Raw genomic sequence first — 18,372 nt, forward strand, 5'->3', positions numbered from 1 at the left:
AAAGCAATAGTGCACCAAATAAGTTGTACAGATTTGATAACAATATCAGTAACGTCAGACGTTGTACATATAAATTATCAATTTCATTAGTACATTGAAAATATATATGTAATCATTAATGTTGTGATTGTATATTTGTGATATTTGTGATTGTATGTTTGAAGATTACAATTCTTCGTATGTTTTGTATAATCATTTATCTGTTGATTCAGGTCACATATTATGGTAATCACTGTGGACATGTTATATTTTATAATTTTTATTGTCTTTTAATGTTTACAAGGAAACAAAAAAAAAAGTATTGACATCGTCACATAGAATAAAGAAATTGCATTTATAAATATTTAATTTGTCATTTAGTCAATAAACGTAATATTTTTTTAATAATGAGACTGCAAATAATTTTCAAATAAATGGCCTATGAGTATGTGTATTTTAATTATATCTCATTTTGGGTCATTTATAGTAGGCTTTACTTATTTATAACGCTGACCATTTCAAAGATATTAAATCCTAATTAATTTTTAGTCAGATGTTAACATCAATCCATTTTTCACCACTTATATTTTGTTTATTTCAATTGTATTATATTGTTTTACAAACAGTTATTTTGTATGGATTAGATTTTAAAATTTCCTTGAAAAACGAAAAAAAGCAACAAAATATGGCATTGGTTCTTACCGGTTTTTTATTCTGTAACTTGTTGCTTCTTTGTACGTGTTATTCCGTTACCGGTAGCAAACAGTTTTTTTAGGTGTAAAGTTAGGGAAAGGATTCGTTTGCAGTTATGAAGGAGCCGAATTTCTCCCTGGAAAATCGTTATCACACATTGTTGTTAAGTCAAAAAAGTAATTTGTTAATTCGGTTTACTTTTTGAAAAATCGATGTTTTCGCGTACCCTCGCATCTCTGACAATACATTTACGTATGTCCGCAATTCCGTATACACCCCAAAAGCCGGTGGTGCTTTTTATTATTCGATCGTCGAGCTTTTCTGCTCGCGTGAACACCGCCGCCGAACGGTGCGTTGCAGCGTACCACTACCGCACCCGTTCGGAGGAGAAGGGACGTTATTCATCGTTGTGCGTCTGTATACGTACGGGAGTTCATCCGAAATTCGGCCGGTAGCGTGATAAATACCCGGTAAATACCATTAGCGCTGTTATGATTATTAATTGTACGTGCACGCGGAGTTCGATTGACAATCTCATTTTCGTACGTGGCCCGAGGCGGTTGCTGTCCATTTCAAGGTCTGCATACGCACACATATACACACACGCACAAACGCGCGCCACTCGCACACGCGCGTACACACACACACACACGCGCGCGCGCGCGCGCGCACACAAATGAACTATCCACTCTCCGAGTTGAAAATAAAAAAAAAAAACAACAAATCTCGTTCCGCAGCAGCTCTTCGCCACAGCCTTTCATTCCACATTCTAATGAACCCGGCCGACGGACGCGTGTCGTTCAGATATACTCTCGCCACTCGTACGCAACGTGTTGTGCCGTACGACAGCGAAACGTACGTACGTGCACTCCAGAAGTACGCGCGCACGCACGGTGCAACTAAATAGTTCTGTGCTTTAAAAACGCATCGCGACCCGGTCCTCTCACGAGGCGGTCACGTTCGGGAGTATCGTTTTTTATCTTTTATTCTTCCGTTACGCTTCGACCGTCCGAAAACCGTGTACAAATCTTGTGTCGTCTGCTCTGCGCCGCGTTTTTTTTTTGTTTTTCGTGCTCGTCCTGAAGATCGCGAACGCACGCCACACACGCGCCTGTTCGCCGGACAACCCTTTCGCGTCGACGCGACTTTGGGCGCGCGCGTAACTGCGGAACAAAACACGTTTTCGCAGCAGGACCAGCCCAGCGGTGCGCGCGCGCGCGTGTGTGTCCGCCGATGTAATCCAATGTTGTCGTTGTGATCGTTTTGCAGATGAAATCGAAGTCGTCGCATCCCGAATACCTCTCATCTACACGACCGGTTAGAGATAAGTTATGATACCAGTTTTATGATATCCGACGGATACTACCAACCACCACGTCCTGAGTCTCGGCCCGGTTTGCGCTGACCAATAACACTACAATGGTGGTAGATCATAGTGGACCTAACAACAGTCCAGGTAATAACCATTATTTCATTTTATACCTACGATTATATATAGCATTAAGCAACTTTTTCTTCCGTGTATTGGATTCTCCGAGGCTCGTTCCGTGTACTAGGCACGCGGTTAGAATCCCGATGTCATTGCTAACGATTGTTCTTATACACTTTTTTTTTTCATTCGTTATTATTTGATGTGCCATGTTTTTCAACGTTACATTTCATACATTTAACACGAGACGCAGTAATTGTATTGTTAAAAAATAATAGGTACGGGTTTGTGTTTATTGGTGATTATGATACTTTCGTACACAAATGAGTCGATTCGAAACATAAATAAAATTCAAATATGTATACGTTTTTAATCGATGAAGACTATCATGTTTCGAGTTTAAAACCTGATTTGTAATCCCGGTTATAACGTACGTTGTCTATTTTTCTATTGCTCAGTTTTATTTTATAGTTACATCGAAAATTTGATCAATTACATACCCATTTAATTACGGTGTAGTAAAATGAAATAATATTCTACTTTACCGTTTTTACCTAATACATTTCAATTACACACAGGTACGCCAATTTTCGTTGTACAATGTTTGACGTTCGGCCAACGAGATTATTTTTTTTTTTAATAAATTTAATTCATATACCTTAAAATAAATTTAATCACGATTACCATTTTATGTGTGCGTATTATAATCGATACTGTGTAGGTACACAAACGCGTCGTGATAACCTCGCGAATATCAAAATAGCGTTTTCCATCCTTCGCAAATGTCTTTCGGATTACAATTGTTATGTTTGTTGTTGAAACGATTCTCCAGAAGACCATCGACGAAACAACAATAATATTACGATAATAATACGAACGGCGGCGGTTCAGGAATTTCTGCCGCGATCCGCGCGCCTGTTGTTCCATCCGCATGTGCGCAGCGCATTTCTCGAGGAGTTTTTTTTTTCCCCCCGAAATCCATTGTGGCAGGTAGGTGGTAACTTGTTATTCCGAAATGCGCAGTAGTAGTCGTAGTATTATTTAGTAGTAGTAGTCGGTAGTTACCATATAGGTAGTGTTGGTAGTGGTGTGTTCTCCATTCATGATTGTGTATTGTAATAAAGTCTCTCTTCAGGACCACTATCGCAGTCACCACGTGAACCGTGAGCACACGTTTGTATACATACGTTCGATTATAATCGAGAGAAAAAAAACAAAATGTGTGTGTGTGTGTGTGTGTGAGTATGTGTGTACACATAACATGTAGTGAGGAAAACAATGCTATTGTATGGGTTCTTCTCTACCACTCTGCTCTTTCTATGGTATGTATTTGCTCTCCGTCCGCCGTCACCCCAGACATTATATTATGTATTATTATATCGTATTTGTAGTTAGTGTACCATGTCAGAGTCAAAACGCTTTTTTTTTCTCCGTCGATCACACAATATCCATATCTGTACGATATTTGTCTGCTTGCGTTCATTACTTTCTTATCAATACGTTATAAGTATGATCGCGTAACTAAAAGTCACAGCGAGGGTGTCATAGTATTTTTGATAAGAGGAGGAGGACAACCAGAATAAACTGAACTTAAAATTACACGAATTTTTTGTGTATAATTTTTGTTTGTACAATTTCCTTTTTCTTTTACATAAACATTTCTAGAGAAATCCAGAATTTATTTATTAATAAATTATACAATTTTATTATATTTATTAATTTTAAATTATGCACTCTGTATCTGAATTTTCTATTTTAAAATGTTTCAGTGAAAGCAATGATTTGCAAATAGATATAGGTAGTTATGGAGCTCGAACGAAAAATCCACTTGGTGATGGAGTAGTGCGGGTAGATTGAACTATTTTATATTTCTTGTAATCGTGTTTTTTTTTCTTGCTCTGAAACAAGCGCAAACGATAGTTATGAAAGAGACCTTTTCCACCCCTCTCATATTATTACGAGTGTGTTGGTACTTTGCGCATGTTTCAGTGTTTGTCCGTGGCCGGATATCGGAAACAACGGGGTAGAGAACAATATGTATTCGATGTTTGACGACTTAACGTGGCGGCGGCCATCTTAAATGTGACAAACTTCTAGACTCGTTCCCCGCTTCGACAGATTTCCTCTGCCATGAGCCGCGAACGTAAGGATGAGTTTCGACCGATTTCCAAGCATATAAATATCTGTCGTGCCGGGAATATTGAACTGCTGCGACCGCGGACTTCAGCTCCAGCGAGCTTGTCGGCTGCGACGGCGGTGGTCACACTCTATATAAATAGTTACACCCCCCGCGTACCGTACAAGTACGTCTATCGTGTCCATGTAGGCAGTGCTCGACTTGGCAAAATTTAAGATGGGGGACTCTGTTTACTTTAAAAAAAATAGCGTTCCAAAAATTTGTTAAGCGTTATAATTATAACGTAATATAGTAGGGAGGAGACGCTAAAATTTCTGAAAATTAGTTGGGGTACTCCGTCCCCCCTCAAATCAAGCATTGCGTGTCGGGGCACGTATGCGCGCTGGGTTAGAACGCGTCGTTGGGTCGTGTCGCCGCACCCTCGCGACCGTGCGCCGTTGATGAATTCGGCCTTTGACGTGCAACACAAAACGATCGCGGGAGGTGAAAAAAAGAAACAAAAATTATACGGAAAATATGACTTGATAAAATATATTTTATACGTTGTGTGTGCATATCGTGCATCATTGTCTTCCGACGAAATCCCGGGATCTTTAATCGTTTTGTCTTTCCGTTAAAAAATGTCTCGTCAAAAAGCAGTGTTACAGAGATCGAAATTCGTTGACATCGTTTATATTGTGGTTAAACCATTATTTTTTGTTTTATGGTTTTTTTATTTACGGCTCCGTTTAAGTATAAACCCTAGTGCTTATACCATGCGTTATTTTTTCGTCGATTTCCTCACGTCTATTTTCACGTCTCCACAGATATGTATTTGAAATTGAAATTATTAGTAGATTTATCCATGTTCATATCGTAAAACATTTACCAAAAGAACGACCAAACGCCTTCCATTATTGGTGAATACACCTGAACCATGTTGCTATAGTTGGTAAATTATGAATTTTAAAAACTCAGTTATCAAATTATTTTTTAACCCCCATTATTTCTCTTACATCTCTCATTAATTCGATGGATTATTAATTGACTTATTTAGAAATAATTATGTCGGTCAACCATGATGATTTTTGATAAGAATAATGTTTAAAATTTATTTATGATTTATGCAATAGCATATAAAAATTAACCCTTTTTTCATATTTATATGACAATATTAGTTATAATTTATGGTTTCAGTTTGGGAAAACTTGTAACTATTGGCTTTCGAAATCGAGTTATACAGAGAGTATCTCTCAATTATTTAAAAATTATTTAAAATAACCTTATCAACGTGTAATAACGTAAAAAATACCAAAAGAGCTATGGATAATAATAAAAAAATATAAATTAATGGTTAGTTCCGTATTATTTAGAAAAATATTTTTAGCCTATACATAAAAAAAAGTCAACATCTGAACCCCAATTAGTAATTATTATGCTTTATTTTAAATTTAAATTTTTAAATCCTCCTTTGGTTAGGATCTTGTCCAAACTTATTTGAAAATAAATCTCTATTACATATAAATTCATAAATATTAACACCGTTAAGTGAAAAGTTTAAATGAGATTAAATTGTGTTTTTATTTTAATATATTTTAGTTTAAAAAAAAAAAATCCGTTTCATAACCTACTTATTTTCATATTAAAACCAGTTTAACTAGTGTTTTTTAATTTGATTATATTTATGTTGTTTTGTTATTTGTTTTGACGACAATCAAAGTTAACTACATTTTAGAGGAAATTGTTTTTTATTTATTTATTAAGTAAAGTTTTAAAATTAAAATTTGGATATTTATTTATGTACTTTACTGGATTATTCTTGTAAGAAATAAATAACTGTGAAATTTTCTTTTTTTTTTTTCTATTTCTGAAATACGACTTGAAAAATTATACATTCCTTTCGTTGTTTACTGAGAAAATTATTCAATTATAACAGATAAAGAAGGCCAATAAAAATCGATACGTTATACTTTTGTACATCCAAGAACCAAACATACTCTAAATAAAATACATCTGAATTAACTGATGTTATTCCCGACGTGATAACATTAGAATGTCTTCGGTCGTCGGTCGTCATCAAATTGTCAGAATATTATTATTTATTAAGTCTGAGTAGTAACTTCGCGATGTTACATGATTGACATGGTTGGAATAAGTTTTCATACTTTCGTACGAACTGAGAAATTAATAGTTTTAGTCGCGTAACAAACGAAGCACAAATGTATTTCAAAAAATAAAATTAAGCATATTTCATCGGTCTTAAGATATAAATGTTTAAATGTTTGTGTAGTATTTTTTTAGATTCTGAATGAAGGAAATATATGTTTTTTTTATTATTATTATTTTGGCATTAAAGGATTATATGTATTTATAAATATACCGTTATATTTTTGACATTTTTATATTATTGCTGGTATACTAGCAAAACATTAAGTACCTGGATATTTTCAAAATTATTTTCGTAGCGAAGAAATGTATCATATGGTTAAGAGTAATTTAAGGGATGTTCAAATCTCATGTCGTTTATATAAGTACGACCTTAGATAGTATAAATTCCATATTCGCAATTTATTCGTATTCGAAATATTTAATTATTTTTCGAATTGATATCTTATTAAACGTATAATGATTACGTGTTCATATGTTTATAAATGTATAAACTAAGGAAAATATAATCAGTTTTATTTTTAACATTTTTTCGACTCGGACTTATACATAATTTATATATGGTTCTCTATTTAAATTCCTATTAATAAATATTATGTCATTTTTTTGGTATTTGTCGTCTTCCTAAAAAGTACCTCGTTTTCTATATATATATATATATATATATATATATATATATATATATATATATATATATATTTAAATCCATGCTGATAGGAAGTACTAGCAAAATCGAGCATGGCTGTTTTCGACCAAAACAAACATTTATATAATAAATGGTTTGCATTTTTTTTTTCGAAAAATCGGAATTTAATTAATTTAAAAATGTTAAGACTTCGCTCGTTACGCCTACCGGCTCCACTCACGAACTCGAGTGCCACTGCGTGTCACTTTTTGGGGGGATGGGTTTTCGCCCCAAGGGGAATTATAGTCAAAGTCTAACCTAGTTTTTATACAAACTTTGATACTATTGCAAATGGGATTATGATCTATATGTGAACCTAAAAGATCGCTACTCGAGTAAAACTCTGAATCGTCATTAATATATTATTATAGTTTCTATCATAATCAAACATTGTATATCATTTTTTTATTATTTTAAATTTATTATATAAATTTTTGTTTTGGTCGAAAAGGAAAAAAGGATACGGTCTTGGTCGAAAACGGACTCTCCCTAAAAATCGGGTGTGCAGAGCGTGCATTGCACGCGAGCCTAGTATTACCATATTATAGGGCCTCAAAATTTTGATTTGCACATGGTGCAAATCAATCTCGATTTCAGTTACGGCACTGTGTACTGTATTGGCAAATGTAAAATATTTTGACATTTTTAATGAACTTGCATTTTATTTGTTTTTAGATTTGAAGTTTAACAATGGCAGGGTGAAAAATCAAGAAAATATCGATCTCAATATTAAAAGTAAGTTTGAATTTGTCGATTTTGGTATTAGTTATTAATTGTTAAGTTTTATCTATCAATACTTCTATAATTTTTGTTTAATTTAAATTTCAGGCGGGTCGTTAGATAATTATGAAAAGAAACTTGATGCCATCGAAAATGGTTCTTTCCCCCCTTCTAAGGAGGTGGCAGATTTTGAACAAGCTATTGAACTCACGGGTAATTATTAACAAAATTGTTGAGTTTCAATGTTCCGTCGTCACACAACCATTTGTTTAATAATTACTATAGTTTATTTTTTTTTTCATTAGGGTATGGAAAATTCCATTATTTACTGTTGGTTGTGTGCGGTTTCGTCAGCACCAGTGAGGAAATGGATGTTATATGTATGTCCTTCATATTACCCTCAGCCCAATGTGATCTTAAGCTAAATACGTCATCCAAAGGATGGTTAAACTCAATAATATTCATTGGTAAATATAAAAAATTACACAAATCGACTACTTACTTATTGATCTTATATGTTTCACAGGCATGATGGCCGGTGCATACATTTGGGGTTCTCTGGCTGATGCATTGGGTCGCCGTAAAGTATTAATTGTTATCAGTTTTATGAATGCACTGTGTATTGTGGCGTCTACATTTGCTCAGTCTTATGGTGTATTCATGTTCTTTAGATTTTTAAATGGAGCAGCGTAAGTAGAAAGGAATTAAAACTTTTATAAAACTGTACAACTGTTATAATACATTACGTAAAATATATTATAGATTGGGTGGTAGCGGTCCAGTTATATGGTCATATTTTGCTGAATTCCAGCCCAAAAACAAACGTGGTTCAATGCTGAGTTCAATGGCAGCGTTTTGGACTCTTGGAAATTTATTTGTTGCTAGTAAGTAAAATACGATAATCATAATAACTACATATTTTACTACATTGTGTTTTTATAGCTCTAGCATGGATTATCATACCTCTAGACATTGGCTATAGGTCTTCTTGGTTTTTATATAATTCTTGGAGAATATTTTTGGCCATTTGTTCTATTCCTAGTGTACTTGTTGCTGTGTTCCTGTTTTTTTTACCAGAAAGTCCTAAATTTCTATTGACTCGTAATGATCACAAAAAAGCATTGGAAGTATTCAAACAAATTTATGCTACTAATACAGGGAATGATCCTGAAATGTATCCAGTAAGTTATTTTTGTTATACTCTGAACTCCAGAGTCTAGTTAATAATATATCTTTATAAATATGGGTATGTATTATTTTAAAATTGTAGGTTAAGACATTGGTAACCAAATCAAATGCTGTTGAACATGATAGTTCGAAAAAAAAATCTTTTAAAAGTATGGCTACAGATGTGGGTCAAAATACAAAGATGATATTTATGCCTCCAATTTTAAAATATACATGGATATCTATAGTAATCAATCTCAGTTTCCATATTGGGTATGTATGTTTGTTTATGATAATAAATGCTTATTATATTTAATGGTATTTTTTTTTTCCAGTTATTATGGTCTCATGATGTGGTTCCCAGAGCTGTTCAATAGGTTTGATGAATTTGCACGAGCTCATAACGGAAGTGAACAAGCACTAGTGTGTGAAGTATGTACATAGTATCGATAGATAATCTATTGGTTAATTAATAATTGTTTGTTTTTAAATTTTAATTGAATAGGTGACTGAATTTGTTGTCAAAACTGGATCACATTCACATGTGGATTTATGTTCTGACAAAATTGAGAGTGGCGTTTTCCTTGAATCGTTTATAACAGTGGCAGCTGCCATTCCTAGTAATATATTTGCAGTCTTAGGAATGGACACATTAGGCAGGAAATTCTTTTTAGGTGATTATTTTAATCGCATGATAATGATGTATAAAAATATTTAAATTTTCTATTTTTTATTTTTAAAATTCAGTATTTAGTACAATGGCATCTGGAATATGTGCAGTTGGTTTGTCATTAATCACAAACAAAAGACAAAATTTAGTTGTATCTGCCATATTTAGTAGTGCAATTAGTTGTGGTAATGCTGCTTTGGATTGTTTAATTACTGAAATTTTTCCTACAAATTTAAGGTAATTATTAATAAAAGTACTATTAAAAATATTTTAGTAAAACATATTTTTTGTTGGTTAGAAAAATAAAATATTAAATTTGAATGTTTATAGAGCTACTGGAATGGCTATATCTATGGTAGCTGCTAGACTTGGAGGTATAATTGGTAATATTGTTATCGCTGCACTGTTAGATCTCTATTGTCCATTACCTACTTATATAGTAGCTGTACTTCTCATAGGTCAGTAGTTTTTATTTAAATAAATATGAGGTGTGTTTATTTAATTCTTATTTGCATTCCAGGTGGAGGACTTTTGTGTCTATTGTTGCCCAACACCACAAGAGAGCCGTTAACGTGACCTAGTAATAAAAAATATTAGAATAGAAGTCTACATTTAGTAATTTACTTTCATTTATTGACATGAAATATTGTTAGTTTTAACTCTCCTTCGTTATAGACCACATTATATGCACTTTTATTTATATATATATATACATATATATAAAAAAAGAAAAAAAGAAAAAAAAATCATTAATTAATATAATTGCATTAATTTGTTGTTAACTGTATATTTATAATATGTGTACACAAGTATGCATAGGTTTGTATAGATATTTTCTAGACAAAATTCTTAATATAATGTTTATTTTTCTTTTTTTTCTACTGTGAATTTCTTGTGAATATTCCTGTTTACCTTAATATTTAGATGCAGGTGTTTAGTTAAGTTACTTTTAAACTTTTAAATAGTTTTAAAACTATATTTATATTTAAAATAGACACTATTCTTAATTTTTTTTTATGTTTGTTTAGCCATAGTAAAAAAAAATTTATTTAATACCAAATATATAAGTATAAACAGTTTCTTGTGTTGTATATTATTAAGATAACTCCTCAATCTTAGTAATTAGATATTACATATTTTTGAGCCATGACCATAAAAATAAAAATATGTCCATAATGCTATTGAAAAAATGATGATTTATATTAATTTAACAAAATTATATTTATTAAATAACTGGACTATTAAATCCAGATTAAAACTTTTATTTTTAAAACTCAATATTTCAGTCAGGTATTTTACAGTTGTTTTTATTCATAATGTCATTATTACTGTTAAAATTTCAATATTAAAAATAATAAATAATTTGCAAGTTGCGTTCAAGTCATTTAAAAAATTAGGCAAGATTTCTGAACCTTTTATCATCTATGAAATAGTTTGAGTACATTATTATATTAACCAACAAATTGTTATAAAAAGTTGGTATTTATTTGTTATTGTTTGTAGTGATTAATATTTGAATATCCGAAGGGGTGGTGGATATCGTTATGCAGATATTGTAATACCAATTTTAACTGAATTTCACACCCTGCTAGATATGTTTAAAATTTAAGGAAAATAAAGAATGACTTACAATTAATAACCATCTTACTTGCACATTAATTTACTTGGTTAATTTAATAAATGAATTGAGTATTGAATAGAAAATTGATGACTGTTAAATATATATTACAGCTAGTGTCCGAAGGCTGGCTAATATTAAGATTAGCCGGCTATACTTGAGTTTAGCCATACTCCTAACACTAGCTGTAACATATATATTATACTATACTAAATATCGTTCATCATCTCTGTAATAAATATAAATGTTACTGATAATGATAGTTTTAGGAGTTTGGACCGCAGCCAAATGTTACAGTAAATTTTTATATTTTTTAGGTAAGATAGTTCTTAGTAAATATTTCATATACTTCAGTTGTAATTTTTTTTCAACTCACATTAACGAGAGCGAAAATATCAGCATTTTTTTTATGATTTTTATCATCGTTAACCGTTGTTGAAAAGGTATATGTAAAAAAAAAAATCCGAAGCAAGTTTGTTTTGCAATTTTTTCGTGTATCGCGTTACGAGAACATCATTCATTGTCATTTTACCGCTTGCAGTTTGGAGAAACAAAACATTTTTTTTTCCCATTCTAACGTAATGTCCTGAATTATCGATTTTAAACTTTTAGAACACTCCCACTCAAAAGCGTGACGAAGGACAAAAAAAAAAAAAAACGAATAATCGTTGAAAAATCAAAAATATCTAAGCTCAAGCGAACAACATAAATTTCCGACACGAAACTCATATCGAGAATTATACGTGCAGTGAAAACCGGCAGTAAGGCTATACGCCACATAATCCGTCACGTTTTCCGCCATAGCGGCGTTTTCATTACGCGCGATACTCGTTTACAATAATTTTGTTGTGCCAACAAAAGGGATTTTTGAAAATTTTAAAAGTGCGTTTAAAAGCAATGTATTTAGGTGGATTTGAAGGAATTGTAGCGGATTTATTGCCGCAAAACGTATGTTACTTCTAATTTGATTTATTCGACACGATGTTATCTCGAAAACCCAGAACCCGAGACCATAATTTAATTTGAAATTGAATTTATCTTAATATTAATTAAATGTCTTTTTAACCAAATCATGTATCGATGATCATCGTTGTATAAGCAAACAGGTAATGAGTTTATTACTGTCTACATTAAGTACAAAATATAATTTCCCGTTAATTACAGATTAAATTAAATTTCAAATAAGTGTTCCTAATGATAAACGTGCTGAGAACTGAAAATAGTTCAAATATAAATGTTTTAATTTTTTATTTTATTATGAACCAATAAATCAAACAAATCAATAACAAACGAATACGCATGGTTAAAGCCAAATTACCTGTATTTCTAGACGGTGAACAATTTTATCTTTATTTTATACTTCGCTGCAGTTGAAAGAAAATTATGAACAAATTTGTGTCTACGTTTTACTAAAAAGTTTGAATTAAAGTTATAGTTTGATATGGCCGCACAGCAGGTACGGAATTAATTTAGTTATTATAGGGCAATGCATTCAAGAACCCGTATTCTGGATTCAGCCGTACGCCATAAAATGTAGTAATTACTTGGAATTATCTGGTGCGGAGAGATAAGTCCACTTAAGTCCCTTTTCCAATATCGAAAAATAATAGATGTATTATTTTCGCTTTACTTTTATAATATAATGTGGTTCAAGTCAAGTTAATAAGAATATGGATCACAGACAGAAACATCCAGCCAACGTTCACACGATGCTCTAGACAAAAATTGTTCGAAATCGATTTTGGTAAAATATTTATTTATTTAAATCACCTAATACTAAAACCTAACCTAAGACTTGTGCTAAATGCAATTGGTTCGGCGTGTACTAAGTATTAAATACAAGTTTCTTACAAGGAACCTTAATGTATTTCGTATAGTAGGGGCAGTTAACTCACGAAAATCATGCATTAACCACTGTTTGCGTTACAGGAGAAGTGAATGTTGGAAAAATTTAATATATGTTATATAATAACACATGGGTTAATGAGTGTACAGTGTATTCGATTAATGTTACTGTGCACTTAATTGAAATATTAAGTACATGCATGGAAAACGGTCCCATAAAATGTTTAAACTCTTGCTCGAACCTTTTACCTATCATAAAAAAATTATTTAAAATCAACAACAGCAAAAAAGTCATTAAATTTAAAAAATATTAAAATTTAAATCATTTTTATTGTTTTTTTTTCTATTAATTTACGTTAATCGACTTTTATAATATACCTTTTTTTTTTTTTTTGTAAAATGTGTACACAAATAAATACAATAATAACAGTTTGTACAATATTTCAATGCATACATTAAAAAAGGGTCGTTAGAGATATTGGTAATATTATAGGGGTGGCAAACTCAAAAAGGTTGAGAATCGCTGGTCTATAACGTACGGGAAATACGTGTGATGTGATGATTTCTTACTACTCACAATTATGTAAGCTCTAAAATTATTGCCTATACTGAACTCCTTAAAAACTAACCATTTGCAATCCCCATATGTAATATACAAGTTTTTTTTATTCAATTAGTTCGAATAACTTAAATGTATTAAAAAATAGAGTGATCATGGGCATTTTTTTTTGTACATAATGATGGCTAACTATAAATATGTAAAATATAATCTATAAAACTTTATATATTATTTTATCAATGAATCCGAAAAAAAAACATAATTGGAAAATCTACTTAATAGTTGGTGGTGATATTCAATGGGCTAAAATACAGTGTGTAATCGATAGTTGGAAATACTTTGTAACTCTGCCCATATTAAATATATTTAAATTATGTTTTTTTGGATGCCTAACAAACTTTGTCATACACTTATTACACAAATTAAACTAATTTTAGGCCATTTTTTTTTTTTAAATGACAACCCCCCTTTTTTTTTAGTAATTATTTTGACAGGTATTTTTTATAAATTTTAATGGTCAAACCAACTTCTTAAGTTAAAAATTAGCTGAATTATGGATTTTTAAATGTTTGATATTAGTTGAAATAGATAGTTGCATCACGTCAAGGTGATACTGAACGTAGGATTACGTTTATTTCTTGACTAATTACTCAATTAGAAAACAGTCCTATAATTTTAAATTACATATTGTGGACAGATAAGTCTAAATTTACTAACAATTGGATTATAAATAAACAAAATATATATGACATAATATGTGTAATGACAATTGATGAATTTCGCCAAGTATAAACTATAATATAATACACATATAAATACAATAATGTACACTCTAAATTCTTTTTATCTTTGGATATCTTTTTTTTGACTAATGATTTGCTACCAGCATGTTTTTTTGCTAATAACCATCACGTTTCGGTTGTTTGTTATTTCACTCTCATTCGTCGTTCAGTGTATCCATAGAGAATGTAGTGTAATGCGATCATAATACATTTCATTTATTTTTTGTGTGTACCGACCATTTTGTTGTTTAACGCTCTCCTAACAGGGTCTCGTACATTTTCGTTTCTCAATCTGCTCGTATTATCCATATCCTACGTAAACAAACGTCGTACGATCTGTTTGCAAATTTGTTATTTGGTATTTCATATCTGTTCAAAATGGACGTGAGTTTGGATGAATTGATTGAGAACAGAAGATTCCACGGTGGACGTCGTGAGGAAGGAAGACATAGCGGCTCCAGAGGTTTCAGTGGCAGTAAACGCGGAAGCGGAACATCGAATTTTCGATCAAATGGCGCTGGTGGAAGCGGTGGTGGGCCTATGCGCAGAGGCAGATCCATAGCAAGGCGTTCTAATGGATTTATTCCTTATTCGAAGGTGAAAAATACGTGAATTTGCTTTGTCAAATTTGGTTCTTCAGTATTACGGATTATCCGTTATAAGTTGTATACAATTATTTTTATTTGCAGTAACTAGTGTTTGAACCCCATCCTTAGTAATTACTTGTTTGCTATTTGAATCTTTAGCAAAATTCGTGCTAATTTTGATCAGGCTCTTCTAATGTAGGATTTCTATTTTTAGACTAATACTTTTTTATATATTATCTACTCATGAACCTTGGAATGCAGTTATCATATTATGGTACGATTTACAAATTGTGGCTGGGTGCAACAACTGGCCACTGCATATTGTCTGGTCTTCAAAGTGTTCAATGTCTTCAATACAAAACACCGCATTGCAGCGGAAAGTTCAGTGGGTTCCCGTGCAATGTTCAGATGTATTTAATAATTTATTTAACTATATTTGTATAAACATAAATAATTAAAATTAATTATTACATACTTAATACTACTAACTAGTACTATACTGAGACTACAAATTATTAATAATAACAATATTATTCAACTGTTATTGAAAAATAGCAAAAAGATGAATTACAAAATAATCTTTTAATAGAAATTCAGTTAATAAAACTATGAAAAGAAGTTTTTTTTTTTGAAGTGTTAATTTATGGATATTTAAATCTCAATAAACAAAAAATTTAGTTTCAGTTTAGCTAGTTTTTCCATTTAAATTATGACCAATTTTCATGTACTTACATTGACATCGTAAAACTAAAAAAAAAAATGAAAAATTTGAGCACAGCGCGACTAGTCCTAGACCAGTGTAATTGACAGTTATTGATATGAGTATGATAACTATTGTTCACACCCACACGTCAATCACTTTGGAAACTATGCTAGGGTATTTATTTAAGTAACAGCCAATTGTACGATTGTTGCAATGGGTCGTAGCTCGGAAACCTTACTTTTACACAATCTCTATGTAACTATACAAATTATTATTCTTTATTATATTTATAAAAGATGTATAGGTACTTATATAAGTATATTGATACAGTATATATATTTATATATTAATTACAAATAATTTGTTAATATTGATGATTATCTTTTCACCAAGGTTTATAACAATGTTGGTGAAATTTCAACTTTTTGGAGGAATTTTTATAAAAAATAGGTACTACATTTATAACTCGTCAAGTAATTAAAAATATTATTGATATACATGAATGTCTATTCTGTTAGGTTGATTACTATTATATATTACCACCCTTGTAATTAGTTGATTATTTGTATATATATATATATATTTTTTAATATATTTTTCTATTTAGTATTGAACCATAATAAAATTGGGTAACTAATTTATAAGTTATACAGTCCATAACAAGGTGCTTGTTCTACATTTTTATATTCTTTTGTAAAAATGTTTTGTAAAATCAATGAATTAAAAAAAAAAAAAATGCCTCTAAAACAATGGTAAATTTATAGTTATTAATATTACTTTTTTATCCTTAAATTGATCAAGACTAATGTATTTACTGGTAGCATTGTGAGGACCAACGATAAAATATATTTTAAGTATGTTCATGAATTTGAACACATGTATTGTATATAATTTTTTGTTATACTACTATTTAAACGTTGTTATTTATACATTGTTAATTTAAATTAATGAATAGGTTCAGTAGTACTTCATTTTATATAGATACCATATATATGAATTTTATATAATAAAAAAATATATAATGCTTAATTTTTATTTTACTTAGACCGATGTAAATTCATCATGGACCAATGATATGTATGAAGGACCTAAAAGACATCAAATTAGAGGTGGTATTTCAACTACTAATATTCATAAAATTGTTTTATCAAACTTGGACTTTGGAGTTACATCTACAGATATACAGGTTTGAATAAAAAATTTAGGGTTTTTTAAATTAATGTATTTTATGTATGAAATATTAGTATAATAGTATAATATAAGGATGAAATATTAAAACAAAAAAAAAACTGCATAATATTCTTAATAATATATATTTTCTAATATCATTGTCTATAATAGTGTTTGGGTTAGTGAACAAGATATTTTAAGAAGAAAAAAAGAGTTTTATTATTGAATGATTTCTATATTAATTGTTAATAAATTATAGTATATGCTATAAAAAACTGGTATGTTAATTTTTCAATTCATCAAAATATAAATAAAACTATTTTATGTTGATAGGTTAAAATAGAAGTAGATAGATTTCCTGAAATGTGTTATACTAAAAAAAACTAGGTTTCATTTTATTATCAATGTGAAATTCTTCTCAGTAACTTGTGACTTTAGAAAAGTAATCTATACTTGTATATTCCTTGATAAATTTCTGGATTTAAGAATATTTTAACTTTTGTCTTGTGAATGAATGTTTTGAGTTAGCTTGGATGTTATAATTTGATTAATTTGTGTGTTATATATTAGTTTTAGTCCTTTTGTTTTTTTTTATAGGTGCTATTCGATGAGATTGGTCCATTGAAATCTGCAGCAGTTCACTATGATAGATCTGGTAGATCTTTGGGAACAGCTAATGTTGTATTTGGCAGAAAAAATGCCGCATTAAAAGTCGTATGTCAATACAACAATATACCGCTTAATGGTATGTATTTCAAATATTTTGTAATTTTATAATTTTATTGTTAATTAATTTTATTGATTATTTAAGGTCGCCCTATGAAAATTTAACTTGCAACTTATTTTTCAACTGCTGTCAACCTTGCTACTTGTCTCAGAAGACCAACACCATTGCCTGTACAAGGTATTCATGGTGGTATGTTCCTATTTTGTACTATGGAATATATTTATTTATATATTTTAAATTAAATTATAATAGTTATAGTTCAAATTCTTCTCTTTATAGGAGTAAGAGGTAACCGGGGCAAACGTGGAAATATCCATGGTAACTCCAGAAGACGTGGCGGTAGAGGTAGCAGGAATAGCGAAAAGAAAATGCCAAACAAAGATGAATTAGATGCACAACTTGATAGATATATAAAATTTAACAAAAGCAAGAATAATTGATTTCATGTTTATATTTTTGACTTTTTTCTAATATTTTTAAGTAAACTAATGTTCAACAGTTCAAACAGTGTTACTAAGTTATTTGTCAGATGACTTAATAATTTCTTGATAGGTTGATAGTAATTTTGACCTGTTGATCTCCATATTTGGTCTTTAAATGTATATTATGTAATTTTGTACTGCATTATGATTTTTATTATATTTTTTTATTCAGTTCCAGACATTTTTGTTTATTTTTGAAAATCAAATTATATACTATAATAACTATTCAATGTGTTAATGAAATTAAGAAGTAGGTACTATGCTTCAAAAGAGA

At 30.6% G+C, this 18,372-nt stretch overlaps 1 protein-coding gene and 1 pseudogene across 3 annotated transcripts in view; both read left to right on the forward strand.

The window, feature by feature from the left end:
* The window catches only part of LOC112693886 (synaptic vesicle glycoprotein 2B), a 29,643-nt gene extending 19,374 nt beyond the window's left edge, over positions 1-10,269 (forward strand). The window contains exons 1-14 of one of the 3 annotated variants that reach the window (XM_025569142.1): positions 1,441-1,527; positions 1,942-2,128; positions 7,744-7,803; positions 7,897-8,001; positions 8,094-8,255; positions 8,315-8,477; positions 8,551-8,672; positions 8,731-8,969; positions 9,059-9,228; positions 9,291-9,387; positions 9,461-9,629; positions 9,703-9,862; positions 9,956-10,083; positions 10,146-10,269. In XM_025569142.1, the coding sequence (XP_025424927.1) occupies positions 2,092-2,128; positions 7,744-7,803; positions 7,897-8,001; positions 8,094-8,255; positions 8,315-8,477; positions 8,551-8,672; positions 8,731-8,969; positions 9,059-9,228; positions 9,291-9,387; positions 9,461-9,629; positions 9,703-9,862; positions 9,956-10,083; positions 10,146-10,201 (1,668 nt within the window). In that variant the 5' untranslated portion in view covers positions 1,441-1,527; positions 1,942-2,091 and the 3' untranslated portion in view covers positions 10,202-10,269. Of the gene's footprint in view, positions 1-1,440; positions 1,528-1,941; positions 2,129-3,349; positions 3,424-7,743; positions 7,804-7,896; positions 8,002-8,093; positions 8,256-8,314; positions 8,478-8,550; positions 8,673-8,730; positions 8,970-9,058; positions 9,229-9,290; positions 9,388-9,460; positions 9,630-9,702; positions 9,863-9,955; positions 10,084-10,145 lie in introns of those variants that run through there. The other 2 variants (XM_025569141.1, XM_025569143.1) reach the window with 2 other exon arrangements.
* Positions 10,270-14,702: 4,433 nt separating this feature from the next.
* Positions 14,703-18,056, forward strand: LOC112693905 (annotated as a pseudogene).
* Positions 18,057-18,372: the final 316 nt, after the last annotated feature.

The sequence above is a fragment of the Sipha flava genome, unplaced genomic scaffold (genome assembly GCF_003268045.1).
Source record: "Sipha flava isolate LNK unplaced genomic scaffold, YSA_version1 119_pilon_pilon, whole genome shotgun sequence".
Lineage (NCBI taxonomy): Eukaryota > Metazoa > Arthropoda > Insecta > Hemiptera > Aphididae > Sipha > Sipha flava.